This window comes from Gobio gobio, assembly GCF_949357685.1.
Source record: "Gobio gobio genome assembly, chromosome: 1".
Lineage (NCBI taxonomy): Eukaryota > Metazoa > Chordata > Actinopteri > Cypriniformes > Gobionidae > Gobio > Gobio gobio.
In genome coordinates, this window is record NC_137097.1 from 61,151,745 (window position 1) to 61,176,906 (window position 25,162).

At 38.3% G+C, this 25,162-nt stretch overlaps 1 protein-coding gene across 3 annotated transcripts in view; it reads right to left on the reverse strand.

Annotated features, from left to right (window-relative positions):
- The window catches only part of axin1 (axin 1), a 46,957-nt gene that overhangs the window by 16,824 nt on the left and 4,971 nt on the right, over positions 1 to 25,162 (reverse strand). For all 3 annotated transcript variants that reach the window (XM_079824411.1, XM_079824412.1, XM_079824413.1), the window contains exon 3: positions 5,431 to 5,571. In XM_079824411.1, the coding sequence (XP_079680537.1) occupies positions 5,431 to 5,571 (141 nt within the window). The remainder of the gene's footprint in view (positions 1 to 5,430; positions 5,572 to 25,162) is intronic.

The window sequence follows — 25,162 nt, forward strand, 5'->3', positions numbered from 1 at the left end:
TTAACTAAACAAATAGAATCTTATTGTAAAGTGTTACCACATAAACTAATAAAAATGACAAATTACAAAGGTTGAAATTAAAATATAAAATGAAACGCTAATTAAAAATATTAAATACTATAATAGTATATAAATACTAAAATAACACTGGTCTAAGCTGCTCTATTCTATACAGTGATGGGGACCATGGTTGTAAAGCTACATTTTCATTGAATATTTCAGTCGGTTTAAAGCTATCATGCAGCTTTAGAAGATATGACTTCAGAAGCATTATGGATTAATGGATGATGCTAAGACACTTTTTTTGCCCGTTTGGAGGTGTGACAGTCTCTGGTCCCCATTCACTTTCATTGTATGAAAGAGAGCAGCTCAGTCATTCAGCTAAACATCTCAGTTCCATATAACACAGAAGGTCATATGGGTCTGGAATGACAAGAGGGTGAGCAAACAACGGCAATATGGAAAAATTGGATATCATTTGACTCGGCCCCGAATCTAACGAGACAAAAAGTCTCCACTTTTATGATTTTTGGGTAAACCGCTCAGAAGTTATAAGCAAAAAATAGTAGGTGGCGCTGCGCTGAAACCAAGTGGCAACCACCCCCAGTTTCTCCTGAAGCTAATACAGAAGTGACTTGAACTTCAATTCATCAACTGGCCGCTAGGGACAGGCTCCAGAAGGGAGCAGAATCTCATTGAGCCCCATGTTAAAATGCCCAACTTTACAGCAGAAAAACACATGTTTACAGCCTGGTACAAATTGTGGTTTTGGTCTATACGGCTAATTTTGCCCTTCATGACAACTGTGAGGGGGGTGAATTTTTTTATAACTCATTACATTATATAAAGCCTTAAAGTTCTGCATAATTAAGGGCGTGGCCGCTTTGAGTGACAGGTGGATTCAACTTATTGAATTGAATTTAATATATTTTTAAATAGTTCAAAAGGTAAAATAGATCCAACAGATTTTGCTGTGGTACCAAAATTGGTACCTAGAACCATACAATTTTAAATGGTATTGTTACCGACTTCTGGAATTTTGGTACCGTGCATCCCTACTAACAGAGCAGAAATACATAATCATGTTTCGGTTGTTCACCTCCAAGTCGCATTGGATTTTCTCCTTAACGTAAAGGTTGATAGGTCCATCGATCACGGTTTTCCATGTTCATAGAGTTACTTTGTGGAGTAAATATTTAGGCTATAATATCTGTATACACACAGCATTTTAAAAAATGGTGGGTGCTGGTGTTTCGCGCGTTCGGCCAATCAGCGTACACTTACATCACTGGTTATTCTTATAGCGCTGGGTTAGACTCTACGCTGTAGTATGAGCTAATTTAGTTTCCCCAAAAGGCGTTCCTATAACTAAAGTTCCTGCAACGTGAAAACACCAAAAAAAGTGGGTACTTCCGTCACTAGTTTTATGAACTATGAAAAGGTTCCTCCAAAAGACCCCATTGTGTATTTTGTGATGGTAAGCAAACTTGTGATGAAAAACGGGAGCTGCACGTCAGTGGTTTTGCCTGAGCTTACTAAATGTAAAATGTTACCTCACTAGAATGTGTGACTTATAAAGAAACGTCAGTTCTACAGGAAACAAAATGGCGCTGTTGCTTCGTAACAACGAATATGTGCATACAAGACAGTCCTTGTGCGAGAACAGAACTCAGACTGGGAAGCTAAAGTGATTGCAGGTGTTTACGTTTTTGTTGTGGGACTGAAAATGCGAAAGCGTCCTCCCCCCGTCTGACTGAATCCCTGGGGCAGTGGCAGCAACCGCTTCAGAGGAGAGCATGTTTGGGGTCCTTCATTGACACACACACAGGGAGTGTTTAATCCCCTGGGGTCCTGCTGTGGACCCCCCTGCATCTCTGCCTGGCAAACAGCTGATAATAGCCTCTAATCTAGCCCACTTCAGACACATGTTTTTGCCCTGATGTGCCTTTAATGTGTTTTTTTGTAAAACACTGATCGCTGATGCCATCTCTGAAGTCGGCACACTCCCTGTTGCTGCCTCTCTAGCTAAAACTCCTCTCCAGTCAAAACCGAAATGAACATCCAGAACAAAAGTGTACGTTTCTCTTAAACGATAGTCTGAAGATGCGGTCACATTTAACGTTGTTCGAGGGTAAAAATCCTGGGAATTTCATGTGAGGGCAAAATAGTTTCCCATGCAGATTTCGCAATGGGTTCAAGTTGCGTTTCCCAAACAATGATGTAACTTGCTGCTTGACTAATATAGTACTTTGTTGCTTTATTTCCATTCGTTTTATTCAAATCGCGGGTTTCCTCTTACGTCGCACCAGAGTTTCATGCCGTACTAGAGCAAGTTTGCGCAGTCACACTCTTCCTAACGCCGCTGTAATTCTCTTGATAAACTAAAAGACATAAAATGAAATTTGAATATACACTCCTGGGCAAAACCAAAAATGGATGGAAAAATGGAAAAGAATGAAGTTTTTGGCAGAATATGGGAAGTTGAAACATGAGTTGTGTCTTCGAAAATCTGCTGAGAAATATAAAATATATATATATATATATATATATATATATATATATATATATATATATATATATATATATATATATATATATATATATATATAAAAATGCATCTCTACCACAGTGAAGGGAGAAGAAGAGACGGTGTCATTGTGTGGGGAGCCTTTTTAGCTGCTGGTATTAGTGAGATACCTCACTGTGAAAAGTCATTCAATGCTTTGGAGTAGGGCTGCACGATTTGGGGAAAATACCAAATTGCGAATAATTATTATTATTATTATTGCTAATAATATATAAAATAATATTTAACAAAATAAGAAATACTATTACAATACAATTCTCATTATTAAAAATAAAAAATAGAGTATTTAAGAATAAATATAACAATATAATAATATTTATTTTAAAGAAAACATATTTTACAAAAAACTGCAGAGTTACCTGTTAACATGTAGGCACTAAAAATCATTAGAAATGTCTATGGATTTATTATAAAACAGTATATTATATTATTATTATTATAAAAATCTGTATCCATTTCTTAATTTTTGTCAGGATGTATGCAAAATCAAGAACAAGTCTATAGGTGCGTCCGTATTCGCATACTTATGCACTATTCTATAAAGTTTTAATGGTTGAGTACATAGTTCATTAGTACATAGTGTATAAGTGCATAGTGTATAGTACGTAATTTTGGACACAGTCTTTAATATGAAAAATGAGCCTCTTATGCATCCACTGTGGGGAAAAACTCCTGTACACTGGAGAAAAACGTATGGATTGTCACTTACATTTATTTAGAGAATAATTATTTTTGCTATTTTTTTTTTACCCAAAATACCCAGGAGTGAGCACTGCAAGGTGCTAAACACTCATGTTTCATTCATACTGGAGGCCAGAGGGCGCCCTCGAGCAGAACACACATTTGCCTCGGAGAGAAGTAATATAATGACGTTTCGTGTAGCTGTGTAGCTAAATAAAAAGATAGAAACGCCTTGATTAAACATCAAGACTGCGACAATATTTGATGTATTTGAGTTCTTCGAGCCTTCTTGGGTATTTTCATAATAATAAAGTATATTATAATGCAGTGCTAATCGACAGACTTCATCATTGTATCACAATCGTCTGCCTCATTCTGTGATAAGAAGCCACATCGGCTCAAAAAGGGAATATCAAACACTCGACTGACGATATGAAGGGAGTTAAAACGTTGTTAAACGTTGTCTTTTTTTGTTTTTTCAAACGCACGTTATAAGCAACTCAAACTCGCAGTGCTTTCAGACGGAGCAGCATTTACTACTGATCACAGAGCCACTCTTCACATATTTATTTAATTAAAATTGCTTTACGCTTTCATAATAGCACATAAGCCAAATAGCGATTGTGGCCCTACTTTGGAGTTCAGGAGAACATTGCAGAAAGGCTTGCTTCCCACTAATGAAAACGTATCTAAAGAGGAATGATCAGATGCTATATTTCAAGATAATGCTCCTGCCCAAATTGCAAAGACAACCAAGAAGTGGCTAGAGAAAAAGTCCATCAGACTCATGTTTTGGTCTAGTCAGAGCCCGGATTTGAACACTATAGTGGATATTTGGTCTCATATTAAACTCAGGAAAACTTGGGAGACATTTTTCAACTACTCATGGATTATTGAAGCCATCAACATTGATTGGAACAACACTGTCTCTTGTTCCTGTAAAACGTTGTCTGCAAGTTTACCGACACAGATTAAACTGTTAGGGGAAGGCTATTCCATGATAAGTTACTTTGTCTACAGTATTTGTGCAATTCTTGCTAATTTCCTGAGCAGTGATTTGTGATTAAAAGTTGTGAGACATCAGTTTGAGACTACATACGTCACGACCAAATGTTAGCGATTGGTTATGGCAGCTCCAGAGTGGCTCTGGGTAGATTCAATAGTTTTAAACTTCAACAGAGTACCCACCTTCAAGGAAGTAAATGCTTGTCAACGGAGAGTGGCCAGACTCTCTGTACAAATGAAATGTACGAGAGTCTGGTAGGACCAGGCTAGTATGAGCTGTGCTTTGTACAAATTTCGCTAAAATTTCACTAATGTGAAATGCACCTTAACATGGAATGAGAGTTGGCTGCAGTTTAAAAGTACACATTTTAAACACATTAAGAGCTTTACATTTATTACCACTTCCACGAAAATGGAGGGAAAATCATGTCAAAATATTTCCTCCAGCCAACCACATCTTCATGTCAGCCATTTAATTGCATGAAGCCAAAAATATTTTGGTAGCCATGAAATGAGAAGACAAATTTGATTACACCTAAGGCCAAAGCACTGTTTATTCTTTTATAAGCTCTTATTTTCAGGCCTTGTTTGTTTTCAATATTTCATTTCCTGTTCCCTTCTGTAACCTGCTTGTGTAGAGTACAACGTGAAGGCCATTTCCTTTGTTTTCAGGGAAAGTTAATTTGAAGGAAAACAAGTCAATGCCTTCAAATTACAGCCTGCAGTGCCTCATACCTCCCAATTTGAAGCTCTATAATTAGCATAAGTAATGACATTTAGAAGCTTTCATTGGTGTGGATAATGAGCAGATGGTCCTCCTCAGAGGAGAGCAGATTTGTTTCTGTTCCCAGAGCAGAGCTGGGGGGAAATGGCACTAATTCTGCGTGCACGGGACACTGCTCTGAGACCAGCCTCCACTAACAGCTGCCAATGACGTTATATTGAGCTTTGTCTGAGCATCTTTCTTTCGATTGCTGAAATATCTGGGCTTCTGCAGAACTGGCTGCGCGTTTCTTGGAGGAAAATCCTACTAAATTGACTCGGGACGGTGTGGTGAAATTGAATCGCTCTAAGCTCTCGGATGGAATGTTCCGCCGGCTTGCGGTGGTGAGAATGGATCTGTGTGTGTATTTGTGTGTCTGTAGTTGTGTACGTACACACTGCTGTCGGTCAGGGAGAGAGTGTCTGCATCACTGGACATGCTCTGCTGCTCGCTGTCGTTGGCACTGGTGGCGGGAGCCAGCGCGTAGCCGGAGTTCACGTAGTACGGATTGACGGGCTCCCTCCATGCCGCGTGTCTGTTGATGAGAAATGGGACAGAGGAGATTCCCGTTAGACACGTGATAAACAAAACAATACTGGTCACTTCAGTGAAACAACACATTACATTCATTTGTTTCGAAGTATCAGACATAATGGTAAATGAGGGATGCTCAGCTGATTGTAATCAGTGGATGATCCCGTTCTATGGCTTGACTGTTGGGTTTCTCAATCTGACCAGTAAGATCACATTTTAATAATGCAACAGACACCATTATTGTAGACAGACTTCAGCATCACCTTCCAAGGGCAACAAATAACAGCGGTACAAATATTACCAAGATCAACAAAACGGCAGGGAACGTAAATTCAACATATAATAAACGTAATGAATGAATAACTAAATGACAATGATTCAAGAATTACTGTCAATCATGAACACAATGAATAATAAATAAATACAGAAAGCTCACATTAAAAGTTGTTATGCCAATGAGTTATATTGAATATCAATTTATTAATTTCCTCATTGGCCCATGTACACTAATGTGGATATTTTGTGTAGGGTTTCGTTCTTTTTAGACCAGTTAAAATACATATATACATTTTAAAATTTGTGAGCTTGTTTAACAACAAACAGTATGTTTTAACAATCTAAACTTCAGCTTTAGTCCCTTTTTTTTATTATTATCTTTAAGCAGAGAGCTTACAAATAACGTCATGATGGTGCTCCTGAAAATTACAAACAAAAACAAATAAGGTTTGGTATCGGACTACACAAAACAAATGTATCAGCTGTAAATACCTAATTGGAGCATCCTTACGTCATACAATTACAATTACATACAAAAAATGTCTTAGACAAAAAGTTCATAAAGACAGCACCTTGCCCTACCCAATCTGACTTATTCTTGAAGATAAAATCCTATAACAAAAGGAGCTGCCTTCTATTAATGATAAACAACTAATCAACAGTTTCATCATCTAATTAACCTTAAACATTTCCAAAATTAGGTTTCGGCTGGGTGGAGGCATCATGCAGACAATCAAATTCTCAGAAAACCAAATTATCTTGCAATTAGTTAAAGCTGACAAAGAACAACAACATACGTCACGCAAAAACTGCAGCATGAGTAAGTGTAACACTGTTTAAGTGCTTTTAAAATAGAACCTGGTCAAGGCCTGTTCTCCTATAGCTACAGGGTTCCAACACGTTTTCCTTTTCAAAATGTCATACTTTTCCAGTCTCATTTTCTAAACCTCTCTGTAGATTTTTCAGACCGTATTTAGCATAAATGGCTCATACAACATTTTCAGCATTATATTATATTTATTTGGTATATAGTCATCTGTAAATATATGGTTTTTCATTTGTTTTCTCAAAGTGATAACGCGCTTGATAGCATGCAATAACATCAGAATAAACCTGATACTGTAAATGTGGTTTGATGTTGCACGATCACCAAACAACAAAGTACAGTCTGAATTAAATGATCATTTGCTCCTTTTATCTGTTGCAGGTTTAAATGGCAATTGAGTGAACATCCTTTTAGTGAAGTTCAAAAAAGACAGTAAAGACTAAAAGTTTTGCATAATGAAAACGTGCACCTTGAATTCATCCAAACAATCACTATATGATCTCTAAACTCATACTAGGGCTGCTCGATTATGGAAAAAATCATAATCACGATTATTTTGGTCAATATTGAAATCACGATTATGTAACACGATTATTTCACATGACTTTGGGAATGTGTTGCATTTATTAAAAATACACCTTTCAACAATTCAATTGAAATTGTAACATTTGTTGTACTTTTTGAACTATTAAAATAAATAATATAACATATATTCAAATCAAAGTATTAAAGTATTCATGTAAAAATGATAACCACAAATAAATAAGATCAACAATATGGTTCGGCTAGATATGCTTTTCAGGTATGCCTAACATTAGTTTTCAGGTACAGAAATGTATCAAATGTAAAATAACATTGCATATTTGAGTGCATAAATTAAAGATTAATCCTATTAAACTTACAAAAGCTATTCAATCAAGAGCAGTGAGTGATGTCCTTGTCTTTTGTTGTTTGACATTAAACAGACAGCAGTAAAGGCTACTGCCCCTTTAAGACCTATAATGCTCGGATATGCGTCGTCTTTCTCGACTGTATAAAGTTTACTCAAGGCATATACAGACTATGTCTGCTAGGATACTCATCAAGATGGACATGTTGACATACGCTTTGTGTGAGTTTGTCCGTTCAAGAGCAAGACTTGAAAGAGAACTCAATATTTGCGCGCTGAGAGACGTGTGCGCGCTCTCGGATGAGCGCACAGAGACAAATTTTCTCACAGCGCGCGCTACTTCTCATTCGCGTCTTCTGGCACAAACCCGGGTGATGACGGCGAAAACGACTGGTCATATTCGAACATATGGCAGCACTCGCATGATTTGAAGAAAGTTTACAAAGAGAGAATTATTTGAAAAATATGAAGGAAAAAAAGGACGTTTACACGGCACCCCTGCTCTCGTCAGTTTTTGTTTCTTTATTAGATTGTCATAGATCACTCGGTGTTTAATTTTCAAGTGGTTAAACAAATTCGCGGTGTTCCCTTGCGTTGCAGCCACTACCATGTAGCAAATCTTGCACGTAGCATGTTTCTGCTCGTCATCTGATTCCTCGAAGCCAAACTGTTCCCAGACAACGGAGTTGGTTTTGCCTTTTTTGCTCACCAAACGCTGCTGTAACTGCCCTCCTTCTGCCATCTTTACTCGCGCCGAGTTTTTAAATTCCAGCGGATGATATGCACACGAGTCACGAGACTCACGAACTGAGAGAGATTGTGGCTTCGGGAGGGGCGGATGTGCGCGTTTCATTCAGAACGCAAGACAAAATGAGTGTTCTTGCAAAACTGAACATGGCAATATAATCGTTTTTTCTCGATTGTACTATTTTGGTGATCGTTGGGAGGCAAAATCGAAATCGAAATCCGATTAATTGCACAGCCCTAACTCATACCATGAAATAATGAATAGGGGCAATAGTAACAATTTCTTTTCCATACTTATCCAAACTGCTTAAGAACCCTGTAGCTAGCATTCTCTTGGAAATGTGCAATATGTTCTCCTAAACAGCTCAGACTAGTGCTGGGCGGTATACCGGTTCATACCGAATACCTTTTTTTTGACGATACCGCAATACCGGTATATGTCACTTAAACAACATTCGGAACGCGGCACAGCGCGCCATTGTTTGAGAGGGGACCAATTTCATTGATGCACTGTAGTAAGAGCAGTCAAAGCACAGTTGAGATTGCATTACAGCACAGCCTATGGCTGAATCCTATACTCTCATTCACTATTCCCTACGTTATCACTTTATTTGAAGGAGTGAATGAAAACGTGCGTGGAGTCGGACAGGCAATGTGTGTACATCGGCTGTACACTAGGGCTGGGCGATATGTGAATTTTTTTGGGGGGATAATCGCCTTCAAAAATATCGCGATATCTGATAATATCGTCTACTCCGCACTGACCTCGCCCACGCGCGCCATTGCTCATGTCTGTGTCAAAATTTTCCAGGCATAAAATGGAGGACAACGGCTTAATATCAAAGAAAAGATGCACACCGGTAATTTGGCAGTATTATGGATTTAAAACCAAATGCAAATGGAGAACCAGCGGATCCAACAGAGGCTATCTGCAGGCTGTGCAAAAAAAAAAGTAGGTTAAAGATGCGCAGCCCACTAATCTCCGCTGCCATATCCACATAGGCTACACCATCCAGCAGTAGCGGCCTCATTTGAGCCCCGCTCTGCAGCCGCTTCTCAAAGCGGGAAAAGTTCTAGTTTAACTCAGATTGCTTCTGCGTTCGCTTGTGGAAAGAAGTACGATAAATCCAGTTTAAAATGGAGACAGTGCACTCTAGCTGTGACTCGTTTTCTGGTTAAAGATATGATGCCTCTTAGTCTTGTGGACCAGGCAGAATTCCGGTCCATGCTTCAAACTTTTGACCGGCAGTATGAAGTACCCAGTCGGAATTATTTCTCAAGAACAGCTATTCCAGAGCTGTATAATACAGAGAAAACTGAGTTTATGACTAACATCAGTAGCGCGGATTACGTCGCTCTTACGACGGATATGTGGTCGAGCAGCAATACGATGACACCTTACATGTCAATTACTGCTCATTACATAGACAAAAACTGGGTACTACAATCAAACTGCCTCGGAACGATTTATGTGCCTGAGAGCCACACAGCAGATTATTTGGCAGATAGTCTCTTGAAGAGTGTAGGGCGTTTTCACACCTGAAAGTCCGCACCAAGGTCCGAACCGAAGTTCATGTTTTGATACATTTTATACATTCGGTTAGTTTTGGTTTGGTTTCACATTGCAATTATTCGAGCGAAGAACTTAACATGACACACTTGCGTCCTCTCGTCTTCATCTATGTGGGACATTGATTGGTTTGTAAACGGATGCGTCTTTGACAAGAGTGAATGAACGGACGCATATCGTTGCCACTATTGAACACTGCGCATTGCTGGACTATTTTCGTTACGTTTAAAAGTGGACATTTCAAGCTTTATATAAACATATTTCTCATGTTTGTGAGACAAGTAGCTGCTGAGTTTGGGTTTATTTGAGACACGCTCAAGTTCATGCGCAAAGCATGTGATCGCTCCCGCAATTATTGTCTGCTATAGACTATTTGCTTCTTATTTATTAAATCCAGGCAATTATCTGATTAAACGTTGATTAAAATTAAGATACAATTTATACAAAACGAAATTCACATTAAAGAAGGGCTTTCTAAGCAAAATCATGCAAAATTTTGTGTCTAGAAACCTGCATTAGATTGTTGCGTTAATGTTTTATAAATGCATAGGTTCAATTAAATAACGTGGTGTTTATATTATATTTTATTTCTGAGAACTAGCCTAATGTATTTTTGAAAAATGAAAACATATTTGTTTTAATTTTGAATGATAATTTAGATTTTTGATGATTTTAATGATTTTTTTTTAAAATGCATGGCAACTGCTAAGACAATTAAATAACGTTGTGTTTGGATTATATTTTATTATTAAGGTGTCTAATTAAAAAAAATCAATTGTTTTAATTTTGAATGATGATTTAGTTTTTTGAAGATTTTACTGATAAAAAATGCATTTATGATTTTCATATGCAACTGTTAAGACATGCTGGGTAAACCACATTTACGGTGTTTTACAGATCACCTGCATAAAGTTATTTTAAGGTGATGTTTGTTTACCCATATTTTGATTTTTTTTTTAAACGTTTTGAATATGTTACTGATAAAAGCAATTTGTCTAAATGATTGAATATCGTTCGCATTGTGTCCTGAATATTTTTTTTTTTTCAAAGGTTTCGCTCTCTCGTTTTATTTTTAGCGTTAGTATTTTAAATGTTCCAGGTTAAATGTTCCAGGTTTACATGTTTGATTAATATTTGTATTATTAATAGGCTATTCTATTTATAATTTAATAGCCAATAATATTTTTAGAGCTGTTTAAAACATTTAGTCAAGCCAACCTATGTCTCGTTAATTTGTAACGTGCTTCTCTTTGCGCACAACCACAACCAACATCTTATCCATATACTTCAATGTTTTGCTTTAACACATATAGGCTACTGTAGCTATGCATCAAAAACACTAAAAAGGTAAGTGTATGGTAACTACTAAGCTATTTATAATGTATTTGGCAACGCAATGTCCTGTGAGTTTATCAGTCGTCATTTTTATGATACTGTGAATTATCGTCTGATAACACTGACTGTTATCGACATCGAGATATTTGCGAGACATCGTCGATATGCCATAATATCGTCATATCGCCCAGCCCTACTGTACACTCGTAATTGCGGTGCAATGGGATAGAATGAGTGCACTCAATAACGTCCACTAGGGTTTCGGACACCACTACAAAGCGCTGTCCCCTCCAAATAATGCTATATTTGAGGTTATGGGGGCGATTTCGGAGTCAGCCCTTAATTACAGTGGAGAATTCAAACTACACGCGGCGCGCGAGAGAGAGAGCAGTTTCATGGATCATCTAGCACTGATATAGACCGGAGCGAGCGCGTTTAAGTTTTTTATGGACATATTTCAAAAAATCTAGTGCTCTAGACATGAACCAGGAGCGTGTATGCACACTTATTTCATCACGTCTTATTAAAATGAAATGTATGCACTGATTACACTGATACAACCGTATGTCTGATCACGAACGCGCTGACACGATGGATTATTCTGCTACACAAAAGACAATGATGTAAATTAATAAATAAACTGACAATTCAAAGAAGAATGGGCAAAAACGTAACTGCTTTATTCTTTCTGTGTTAAACTGATGTGTGTCATTCGTTCAGAGAGTGCTCTTAAATGTATAGCAAATATCCGCGTTTCTCCTCGTTTTGGCAGTTTGTTGTAATATAGGGTTAGATTTTTAAAATGCTTAAGGTGCCCTCAACTCAACTTTTAATATTCAGGTGTCTGTAAGTATGACTCTGAGCATGTTGCAGGTCTGTGTTTTATTGGTTGTTGTCTCTCCACAGCATCATTTTGTGAGGCTTTGTAAACCTGTATTAACTCTAGTGTGGAATTTTTCTACAATATTCACTCATGACAGTAAAACAGGGTATTCAATCTCCTGCAGTATTTCCTCTCTTAATCAGTAGAAAATGTGATTAACACCCGGTCATGCATAGGGGAAAAAATACCGTCATATACCGTGAAACCGATATAATTTAGAAAAATACTGTGATATACATTTTTGGTCATACCGCCCAGCACTAGCTCGGACCGTTTATCAGCTCAACGATAGACATCGCAGTGAAAGCTCAGAACAGGTTTACTCATGGGACAATCTCGAAACAAAGTGCTGGGAGATCCATATGAGAAAGCGATTAAATTCGCTGCAGTATTAATAAAATCACAGCGAGATCTAGTGAGGAGCAGCGCTGGATTCTGTTATAAACCACAGATATAAGATCAAACAGCGCTGACGTGGAAACCAGGAGAAGGATTGTGCCAATAAATGAACAAATTATAGGAGGTTTATCAATCCACAAAATCACCAACATTCACCATGGATTTAATGTCGTAACGCTAACTGTAACTATGGTATTATGGCAGAAATAGTCAAATGTTTTTTACATTATTCATTTCAGGGCTCGTACAGCCTTTCGAGAGTAAAATGCAGGGTCTTTCAAGTGTCACACTTTTTTCAGCACTTCAAAGCTCTAAATATTATTACATTTAAATGTATTTTTTTATGATGACCAAAAACGTTATTTTATTATACTTTAAAGATTGTCCATTTGTAATACTAAAAATTTCAAGATGTAGGAAAACTAACACTGGTATTTGTAAACTGCAGTACTAAAGTTCAGCAGTAATAAAATAACTTGACATTTTCAACACCTTTTCACAGCATGTCTTTTTGCACCATATTATAGAGAGCAGTATCAACAAGTACCTGGAATCGATAAGCATTATTTGAATCGATAAAATGTAAATGATACCCATCCCTAGTGCTCGATAATGAAAAAAGGAATTAATTAAAAACTACTTTAAGCCGCGAAAGAGACACCGTTCCCCAAAGTGGAGTTCTGTGAGGAATTACAGTTGAAACATCTCACAATGTAACTCAAACGGAGTATGGACTATATCTGGATAACAGATCAGATTTCTGTTCCCCGCAAAATCTTTGAATTAGGTCTGTGGCGCTTGAAAGGCAGGAACTTCAAATGGCTTCGTAGCTTAAAAAAAACGTTCACTTTAGCCTCTATCAATGGCAGTACACAAAGCACGGCATTTTCGTGATCTATTCAACAAAAGTAACCTTTCCTAATCTTCTTAAGTTTCCCAACATTAATCTTAAAAGATTCATTATTCCGACGCATTTCATGACTGAAGGGGCGTGCAAGCATTTATATTGTATGTGTAATAGCAGTAAAACACGTGCAGAATCTGAACACCTTTGTATTAAAGATTTTAAAGAACGCACATACCATCAGATCATTAATTAGAACTTAACAACTATACGACAACTGATTAAGAGTAAAGATGATCCCATTGCTTTCACTTAGGGGTGGGCGTTATCTCGATATTTAAAATATATCGAGATATTTTTTAAACACGATATGGATTTTGACATATCGTATATATCGATATATTGTTTATATTTAATTCTGAATCCGCCACTTTGCTTGTTTGCCTTCTCTGGGCTGTGCTCGCGCCCGCTCGCTCGCCCCCCGCCTCCTTGCTTTTGTTCCCCCTCCCCTCGCGTGTTGTCATGGCGGCGTCCGCAACCAGCACGGAGGCTACAGAACTCGTCTTAAAAACAACTGGCTCCATTATATGGAGATACTTCGGTTTTAAGGCGTCAGACGAACAGCAGACATATGTCTACTGCCATGAATGCCGACAGTTGGTTCTCAAACACTTGATCCAAGATACAGTTTACCAAGGCAGCATTACTTTGCGAGACAAGAACTCCCGCGACTGTACACTACGGCGAGAGAGCGGCTTGCTTGCTGGAGAAGGTTACTTACTATGCCCTTGATTTGAGTTGTTTTATTTTTGAATGAAAATTCATTATTTGCATGCGTTTTAAAGCCTTGCGCGTAGGGCACCATGTGCTTTCCCGAGCGCGCGCACTAAAAGCCTGTCAAACAAGTGATTACTGGACTAAATCTTAATTACTGGTTAACATAAACACAGTCGGTTATGTCTAAAATGAAAGTAAAATCGGCGTGTGTCTGTATATTAGATGCGTGAAAGTCTTAAATTGACAGCAGGGCAGCCGAGTGAACACGCTGCCGCTTGTCCTTAAAGGGACAGTTCACTCTAAAATGATGTCATTATTTACTCACTCTAAAGGCCCGGGTATACTTCGGCCGTCCGCGTTCGTGCACCGCCCGCATGACGTAATTTTCGTCACTCTGAGGGCTCGCGGCCGGCCGCACACCCTGTCCGCACGCAGCCCAAATTTTGTGACCGCGCGGACGGTCCGCGTGCAACAGCGCATGCGCCAGCAGTACAGAAGAGTCCACTAGGTGGCAATAAACACAGTATTGAGCACAGTGTTCAGCCGTCGAAGAAGAGGGTGCAAAGACCGGTTTAAAAACAACACGCTTGGGAAAAAAAGAGAGAATTGTTGATTCTTCAGTGTTTCTTCCAAACTATGTAGCAATGGTGGATGCACTACAGTTCTTCTCCGATCATGCCCAGCGAATGTCCCGTTGATGACAGGACTCAGTGCTGCCCTCCGATGTCTGGTGGAGCATAGACACTTTTTTACTGCGCATGTGTCGAACGCGATCCTCCGCGCGCATCCGTTGTGTAGTATACTTTGAAAGACGCGCGGACAGGGCTGCGCGCGTGACGCGTCCGGGCGCGGTAAGTGAAGTATACCCGGGCCTTAATGTTGTTCCAAACCTGTATTAATTTCTTCTATTGAACACAGACAGCTGATGGTAGCGATTGGCATTCATATTATTATTTCCTACAATGGGGACCAGCAACTGTTTGGTTTCCAATATTCTTCAAAATATATGTTATGTCCAACAGAAGAAAGAACTTTATTCAGGTTTAAAACAACTTGAGCGCGAGTAATCAATGACAGAATTTTCATTTTTGAGTGAACTATGTCTTTTGTTATTTTATTAACCACTAAAGGAAAAGACAAAATCACTCACGTCTCTTGACTGAAAAACTAATACAGTAGCTTTAATAAGAATCAATGTATATTTTATAGGGAAGTCTATGTAGTGTTTTATTTTTACATTTATTAATTCAATTTCATACTTAAATGCTGCTGTACTGCTCTGAGCTGCCAGTGTAAATCTTTATAAATATATATTTATTTTATATTATACAGTACACTAGGAATGTGTACAAGGTTTTTTAAAAGTAAAGTTTTAAGTTTAAGTAAGGTTTTTCAAGTCTTTTAAGTAAAATAAAGAAAGAGTATTGCAATAAAAAAAATCGTATTTTTTCCTCCTTAAGCTCTTGCTGTTCGGCTAAGAATAGAATAGAAAAAATCTGATGCAACTAGCCATCAGAACCGAACCGAACCGAAAACCGTGGTAAAAAAAACGAGATATGTATTGAACTGTGGACTTACTGTATTGTTGCATACCTACTTTGTTCCTACATGAACTGCCTACCTCTTTGCACTTCAATAAAAAAAAACACTTTGTGGTATTTGGCATATTTGTTTTTGCAGTAGTTTTTGGGGGGTTATTTTTCCTGTAAAGATATCGAGATATATATCGTATATCGAGATATAGCAAAATATATCGAGATATATTTTTTGCTCCATATCGCCCAGCCCTACTAGAGATGCTTAATTTGTATTGGATATAACAACTCAAGCAGCAGAAAAAGCCACTATCTACCGCCATCACTGCTGCTGATACTTCGGGTGAGTCTCAATCAGCTCCCTAGTTCAGTAGTCAGGGCACTGATCAGGGAGTCAGCCCATTGACTTATGTCCTGATCAGTGCTGGAGTTCAGTTATGGTAATGGCTGTTTGTTTCCGAAATATGCGGTGCACGCAGCATATCTGACCAATCAGAGCAGAGTAGGCTCATGGAAAGGAGGGATTTAGGAGACTGATTCATCCAGAGTGTCGTTTGAGAATCATTGAACAATGTGGTGATGTGCAATGTATATTATGAGAATGAATATATGATATTTTGGAGACCTCCACATTTTTTTAAAACAGCATAATAGGGGCACTTTAATGTTAATCAAAAACAAGAAAAGTCAAAGAGAAAAACTACTCAGCTCTTCAGTAGATTTAGTAGGATTAATCTAGATTTCATACAGTGAAGACTACGCAGTGTGTTTTACATTTTATTATCTAGCACGTCCTGCAATTTAGCAACAGTAGACTGTATTGTTGTAATGTGAAGGAAAGAAATTAACTAAAAACACATCCATAGTTTCTTGCAGTCATTGCTGTAGGGTTGCAGTGTCTCCGCAAAGACGTTGGGCATAAAAAAATTGTTTTGCAGTGTTAATGAATATCATTTTAATTTAACTTTTAAAATAAACGAGTGATTCCAAAAGCTGTGGTACTGAAAATGTCATATGAAAGAATACAACATTTTACTTCCCTTATATAATTTTAATATCACAAACAGTATTCTCTGCTCATACTGAATTTACCCAGCTAACATGCATCATGCCAACTGAGGCATGTAACAGAACCCAGGATGGCCAATATGAGCATGACACAGAGATGATGAAAATGAGAGCAATGTAAAAAGGTAGTCTACCCTGCAATATGGATTCCTTCTTAGAAGAACAGGTATGATAGAAATTAATATGCTTCTCTAATTATTCATCACTGGATGGATGCACTTTTAAAGCAACCACAAAAGGAGCAGGAAGTGTATTGCATTGTACCAGACAGTATTATTTCAGAATATGGTATTCTCACAGTGTTTATAAGAGCGATACAAGGCTTGTTTATTGTGTGGCACTTGGGAACAGCTAGGCACTGCTTGAACCTCTCACAAAACGAGACAGAAACATCTCTTTATGGCCAGCCCAAGCAGAGGGACAGAAAGAAACAGACAGAGGCAGATAGAACAGGAAAAATGGAGTATATGAGAGGGGAGGGGGAGAAGAGAGAAAAAGAAAGAGAGAGAGAGAGAGAGAGAGAGAGAGAGAGACCAAGGCTCTCTGCAGTCTCCAGTGATTATCCCTCGCTCTCAACCCATCCACGGTCTTCTAATGATTCAAGCAGCAGCAATGTCAATATTCACCGTATAAGAGATACCCAGAAGCCTTCAGAGACGATCCCGAGCCTTCAGCAGCTCTCTCCGCATGCCCAGCATTCCCCATTCCATTTGATTCTCCACAAAACAAAGACCTCTAAAACAGGCAGGGGGCATTTGGAATCTCTGTATCATTACTGCGTTTCAAAACGAATCGATCTGCTTTCTCTTCCCCTCAATAACATACACATGCCAACATCAAACCGAGCGAACACATTAATTACTGTGACATCTCCTATAATAAAAAGAGAAAAAAGAAAAAGCAAGCTCTCTAAAAAAAATAAAAAAGCACAGGCGCATTAGGATTTAACTGGCTCCCCTTGCAGCCCATTACCACTTAAAAATCCTTGCATCCAAAGCAACTCCACTGGGACAAAAGCATGATGCGCATTTGAAAGGAGCCATTAGCTGGGTACAGGTTACATTGCTGTGCCCAAGATTTGTGCACCTCCCCACATTCAGAATAATTATGAGCTCTTTGTCATCCCATTTCACATGTGATCACACAGACTCCAGATTCCTACAGATTAAACCCTCAAAGGCAGCTCTGCACTCAAGAGCACAGGTAAAAGAGAAAGGCTGAGATTCAGAATACACTTTACCTCTTAGAGAGCCGTGTAATCACACAAATCAAAGAGAAATCACTGAGCTTTTTTGAGACAGGCACTAACCTGGACATTGCAATTTCCCTCTTAATATAAAAAAAAATCTTCGTAAAACGACCTGAAAACACTAACATATGGAGACATCTTGACATTAGATGTACACAGGGTGAAATCAGATGACCATATAATTCCTAAATACAAGAAAAATGACGTCTCATCTTTCTCAGCAACGCTAGCGAGGCAGCGGGAAACACAAACACACCAGGCTTGATCGAGATGCATTGGCGCTGCGCAGACGATCAGCGGATGATATCAAAATACTGCATGAGCGATTCAAAAGCATAAGGAGTCGTATGCTCTCGTTGTACTCGTTGTCATACGGCGATCGGTCTGCGCAGATACGATCTCGAACAAGCCTTCCATCAAAATGGCAAATATTGCGTTTCTATTGATGCTCATGGCTTTGCGATCCTACATTGGCATCAAAACACAGCGAATCCAACGCATTCATGCAGCTCGCCGTATATTGTATAGACGGAGATTACAATCGAGCAGCTATTAGCTCGATTAGCTTCTTTTTCAAAAGTGGCGGTCACAAGTTTGTGTTGGACTTGTTGGTCACGGTAACCCCGCCCCAGCCCCTGACGCAAGCGGTTCTTACTTCTAGACCAGCAATGTTTTGGTGCTACTTAAGAACAACTTTTCCTGGTTCGGAGCTGCTGCTTTGGGAGTGGAAAGACAAAGAACCCATTTGAAACTGGGCTCTGGCTCCGAACCAGCACCAGCACTGCCTCGGTGGAAAAGGGGTATCAATGCTCACACGGGTTGCCACACGCAAAAGGACGAAACGCAAAAGGAAAGAGCACAATTGACAATGGAAAGCGACGAGCCTTACACTGCAAGTTGATCAGCTAATGTATACACTTGCAATGTTATTATTGAAGAGGCTTTTTAGGTTGGGTAGAATCTGCAATCGCTGACCCAGTTCGTAGGCAGCAAAACGCTGTTTCCACCGACTGGCAACCCGGGGGGGTCAAAATACTATTGGGTAAATTGGCAGTGGGCGGGATCACACAGATCAAAACAAAAACAGACATTCCAACACACATTTAAAAGTAGAATAACTGGCTCCAGCATTGTTTTTCGGATAAACAAGTATTTGTACTTAGTATGTTTTGCAGAAATTTAGGAAACTAAATAGGAAACTAAATGCTATGGTATTTTATGCTTTATACAGTAAAAACAACAACAACAACAAAACAAAAAAACATACAGCCCATTTAAAAGTCAAACAGGCAGGTTTAACTTATTTAACAGCAAAATCTTTCGTATTATAAATTTAAGTGTTCAGGACTCAAAAATATGATTTATTTAAATGATTCACTGTTTCTCTGTTTAATCTGACTGGTCAAGCTTGACATTCTGCCTGACAGAAGGGCTGATCGGTAGTAACAGAAGGTGGTAAATATTTGGTCTTTGAGAATTTCCATTAAGCAGTGCTTCTGACAAACTGAAACATCCAGTGAGGCCCACTGAAGTCCCTTGAAACGCGCAGCATTATTCAATGTGTTGACGTAATTTCCCCTGAAACGGCTCCAGCTGTAAGCAGCTCCTCCCCTTTTTTTAAAACAGCCAATAGTGTTTCGTTAATATCAGTTTGACCAGAGCCTTTTGCTGAGTCCCAATTTGCCTACTTATACTACGACCTAAAAGTATGTACTCTTTTTGTGAGGAAAAAGTACATACTTTTGAGTGTGTAGCAGAAGAGTATGCAAGTTTTGGGACATACTACTTCTTCATCTATAACGGACTGGACTCTGTCACTTAGTTGCGTGCATCCCGTCATTGTTTAAACTGCCCTGTCAATCGTCGTCACAGTTAAAATCCTCCACATTCAGTTTAATTTCCTACCATATCGGAGAGAAATGTAGTAACACGTTGATCTGCCATCTGTGGGTCTTTAATGCAGAGGCTCCTCATGTGTTTGCAGTTTAAATATAATGATGCATTTAAAAGTTAATGGCCGTATCAGTACAAAAGTTCACAATGCTGCTGCAAGTGAAATATAATGTGTACAACATTGAATAAATATCTTTTCGTCAGGTTAAATACTGATAATTGATCACTCAAACCCCTTTATCTAAACCTCTCTAATTAACCATCGGACTCGCACATCCATCATGTTTGTAGTTTAACACTTTTTATCCGCATTTGTAGTTTTAATCAAATCCTCGTCCAACTCGCAATGGGTTGTGGGCAATATCAAGAGTGCGTGTCGATCGGCACTTCGAATTCTGACCGGAAATAGTAGACGATCCGGGTATCTTTGGAATACTCTTTTCAACATACTACGATTTGGGACACACATTATATTTTTGAATAATATTTAGTACGGATAGTATGCGAATTGGGATGCAGCGTTTCTGTTTGGTTAAGCCAGAGTTTCCTCCTAATCTCTAACCGTTTATCATCATAATCTCCTCCCTATCGCTTTGAAATACAGCATTCTGTGCAGAATTTAAATGGGTCCGATATGTTTGTTGTCTGCACTGACTCTAAAGATTCTAAAGAGCATTTGATTGGACAGAAGATGTGATGAGAAGGTGATGCGATAATGTCATAAAAATCTGTGATTCATTTTGACGGAAGTGAGAGACTAAGTTTTGAATGCTTATATCTCCTAAATGCGAATTTTGTCATTGTTTTGGAACACACCATCTTATTTCTAACCTTAAGGCTAACATAGTAATACTAAAAGTTTAAAAACTTCAGGGGGCCTTTAATAGCGTTTTCCTCACACAGCGGCTCTGGCAGACCAGCGGGTAGACACATCGTGAAGACAAGGAGCAGGGGTGGGCTTATATCACGGAACGAGTCATTTTATTTCACGATAACGATATATAAAATCACAATATAGTTATTTTTGCTTTAAATAAGGTTATGATATCAACATTTTCGATACCACTGAAATGTCATAATTCTTTTAACCCTTTCACGTGCAAGTTTAAAAGCCCCAGAGTGAGTTTAAGGCAACCGTTATTTTAGAAGGCTTCACCTTATTATTATTTTTTCATGGAGACGAATCATGATTGTCACGTGACTCACCGCAGCCGAAATAGCCCTGTACCACATCAACAGACGACAGTCCAAAATCTCTACCGGTTATACCTCTACCAAGGATAGGGCTGGGCAATTTTATCGATTCTGCGATATAAATCGATATTTTTTCTCCCAAGAAAGTATCGATTTTTAAGCCACGAGTATCGATACATAAGTCCCATTCAAATCCCCGTGTTTACCCACATTTGCGTTGAAGGAAGAGCGATTTGGTCAGCCAGCCGCTAGTACCGCTGTAGAGCAAGTTACCCGTACTACTAACTTTACACAGACGCCGACGTCTACCTCTTCTTGTTTACGGAGTCAGAGCGAGGAGATTAAAAAAAATGGCGGCGAATATAAATCCAGCGCCTTCATGCTTAAAAGCAGATGTGTGGGAGCACTTTGGGTTTAAAAAGAAGAAGGAAAGCGACGACTTAGACTCAGGGGTCAACAACATGAGTCGCCCACAAGGACCACATGAGTTGCCCGCGGGTCTGTTCTAAAAAATAGCTCACCATAGCAGCTGCGTTCAGTCGCTTCCGTGTTAATTTAAGCGCAGGGCTCCAGACTGAAGCCGAATATATACTAGTGTCTGTAAATAATAAACTGCAAAATACTATTTCAATATTACTCCTGCATGTTCTGCGTCTGTGTGGATGACGAGCGCCGCGCGCGCACTCGCTCTTGTAGTCTCTGCCGACATGAAGGCATAAACCGTCACTTCATGAGAATTTACCGTTTCATTTGAGAAAACTGGGTGCGTCTCAATCTGCTACTGGTTCAGTAGTCAGGGCACTGATCAGGACACAAGTCAATGGGCTGAGCCCTGACTGAACTAGGGAGCTGAATGAGAAAGACGCACACCCACTGTCATATCATCATGAACACAGACACTGGTAATCACGGCAACCCGTCAAAATAAAAGTTTGGTTTAACGTGAAGAGATTGACTACAGATTGTAGCCTACAGTAAATTTAGCTACGTCTCTATGTAATAATAATACGTCTCTACTAATAATAATAATTATGAAATAAATAATATTAATTATATAATTATTAATGGTTGCTTATTTTTCACTTGATCTTTCATTTATAAACAATGTTTACTTTTAAACAGCATACAGCCTTTACATGTTTATGTATTATTTACTTATGATTATCATCATATATAATAAAACATTTATGTAAAAAAAAAAAATAGTGGTATTGTACCGACTACTGGAACTACTACTATACTCTTTCAGTTGTAAAACAGTTTGGATAGTTGTTAATATGAGAATTATGATGCATTATTTAAGAGTTTTAAGTATTATATAACATGAGTAGCTCTCTTTGACTTTCTTTTTTAAAAAGTAGCTCTCAAATGAAAAAAGGTTGGAGACCCTTGACTTTGACAAAGCATCGCGGTTGGTTTGCAAGCTGTGTGACACAAACGTGAAATACTCTGGAAATACTACCAAATGTCAGTGTCAAGCTAAAAAAAGCTGTCAAAGAAACTGTTCAGAACAGGCCACTTGGTGCAATTTTTTAAAACTCCATTGTTAATTGCAATACTGCACTTTATTTACTTTTCAAAGGCTTGTAAGCTACAGTTTGCACTGTTTCAATAAATGGAACTAATTTTCTCAACACATCTTAGATTCATTTTGTCCAGCATTTGCAAGCTGTAGACTCTCTGTCCCGTCAGAGACATATATTGTGTAATTGATGATTTTAGTTTTCAGTTCAGTTAATTCAATCCAAGTAAATGAAACAATCACAAGATATCACCAAATTCACTCTGTCCCCTTTAAATCTTTCAGAAAATGATGTAAGTGTATCGAATTATATCGAATCGTATCGAATCGTATCGTTGGCTGAATATCGTGATATATATCGTATCATGAGCTGAATATCGAGTATCGTATCATATCGTGAGATTAGTGTATCGCTACAGCCCTAACCTAGGAGCATATTATATTGGCAAGTAGACATTAAAACACGTTTACACTTATCTTAAAAATCACCTAAGTTTTAATCGAATGTTATTTGCGACGATAACTAGCGTTTTCCCCACGCAGTGGCTTTAGCAGAACGCCGTTGTCATCGTGAGACGGGCAGATAGAGTCAATCGTTATGGAGACCTTTTACAGCATATGGTTCTAAATGTTTTAAGAGATCTGACGATATGCAATCACTGGTTATATTGTCTGATAGTTACTAATTTCTACTGCAATTACTTTAACTCTTCAAATGCATATACATGTATTTTGTTAATTGATGAAATATGGTTAATACACTGTTAAAATCACTATATTTTATTGAAATTCAGCTATGAAATGCAATGAATAAATCCGTTGATGTGAAGCAGTAACTTGTTTTAAGGATTTATTGCTCGTTTAATATAAGTAAATCATGTATTCCTACATCAGTGCAAGGGATCAAAAACAGAAGGGAAAAAAATGTGTCCTGCTGACCAAATTTCTCTTGATTTAGATTTATATTTTACTACTGATCTTGGTAAAGCCGAGGAATTATTTCTAATTTCTTAATGCACATTACAGACAATCGCTGTGGCCTTATTACCAAACTAGTTACCAAAGAAACTTCTGAATTCCCTCACTTCCTTGTTTTTGCCAGCAAATAAAAGACATATGACTCATGTAAAATTGATATGCATGAAACCCTAAAGCATTTACCTAAAAGGCTATTTAAAAAATAAACCTGATGTCTTTCTGTAATTCCAGCCAAATACTTCATGTAGGCCTAATGAAAAAATCATTTGAACACAGCCTCATAAATACATTGCTCCCGCTAATTAAAAACACATCAGGTCCAGAGGCAATGGAACATACGTCGAGCTGGGTAGAGGGAGTTTCTGCGGTTTAACAATATCAATCTGTCATCGAGCCTTTCGTTTTGTCATGCTAAATCTTGTTTTTAAAAAAAAAGGTACCCTTTAACAACATCCAAAAATTAAAATGCTACACAAAGCCCTCCGAATGCCAAACATAAACTGTCGGGAGAAGATGCGAGTCAAAAGGAGGAAAGGAAGAAGATGCTGCAAAACAATCTCAAAGAGGTGCGCATTTCCTTTCAGAACACTCCTGGGGATGTTTCTCATCTTTATACCTCACCTGAACATCTAAAGCTCTGAGGTTTTGGACAGAACAGGGTTACTGCACCATCAACAGATGTCAAGGTTTGTCTCAGACAGTTGAGAGAAAACTGGGTCAACTTCTAGGGGTAGATTTCCGCAATTTTCAATCTCTTTGCGGGAGGAGTGCCAGCAGTGAACACAGTGCAGTTGAGCACATCAGAGCAGCGGAGCACAATGTATGCTTGAGCATTTTACAGAGGCTAAATCAGGCTGTGTAAATCCTCCTCCTGCTCCTCCATGCCTGCTTAGAATTTAAGCTTTAGCTCCGAGAGAGAAAAAAAAATAAAAACATGTTGTACAAATTCAAAAATTCAAAAAAAAAAAAAAAAAAAGATAGTTCAGGCTGAGTTCCTGATTGGAAGGGATGCATACAAAGGCATTGTAGAAATTAATGCAGCAAGTTACTAAGTTGTACCACAACTGCAAACGGTCAATCTATTTATTCTGATTGATTTTATTAATATTGTCCATTGAGAAGTGTGAGTCTTGTATCGTTTTGCTGTTTTACTGCATCTCCGTTTTATAAAAGCAGTAAGCTGCTCAAAATCCATGCTCTCAATTTACAATTTACGCTGTGTATTTAAAAGTGGGATTTCAAGACTTGTACAAGTCATCCATGGGTATTTTTATAACTGGATACACATTTTTTCCTAGTTATGCAAAGCTGCAAAATAATTTTATCAAGTAAAAAATGCAGAGTTCAATTTTAAATCACAGGGAAGATAGGAGCCTTGGAGTCACAATAGGAGCCTTGGAGTCATAAAGGTTGAGAAAACAGTTGGACTAAAATAATGTCTTTTTAAAGCACTGCATCCTGGCTGAAATCGCACCAATTGAGTTTTTTAAAGGGATAGTTCGCCCAAAAATGAAAATTCTGACATGACCCTGTGTGACTATATTCTGAAGAATACTGGTAACCAAACAGTTTTGGGTAACATTGGCTTCTATTGTAAGGACGACAAA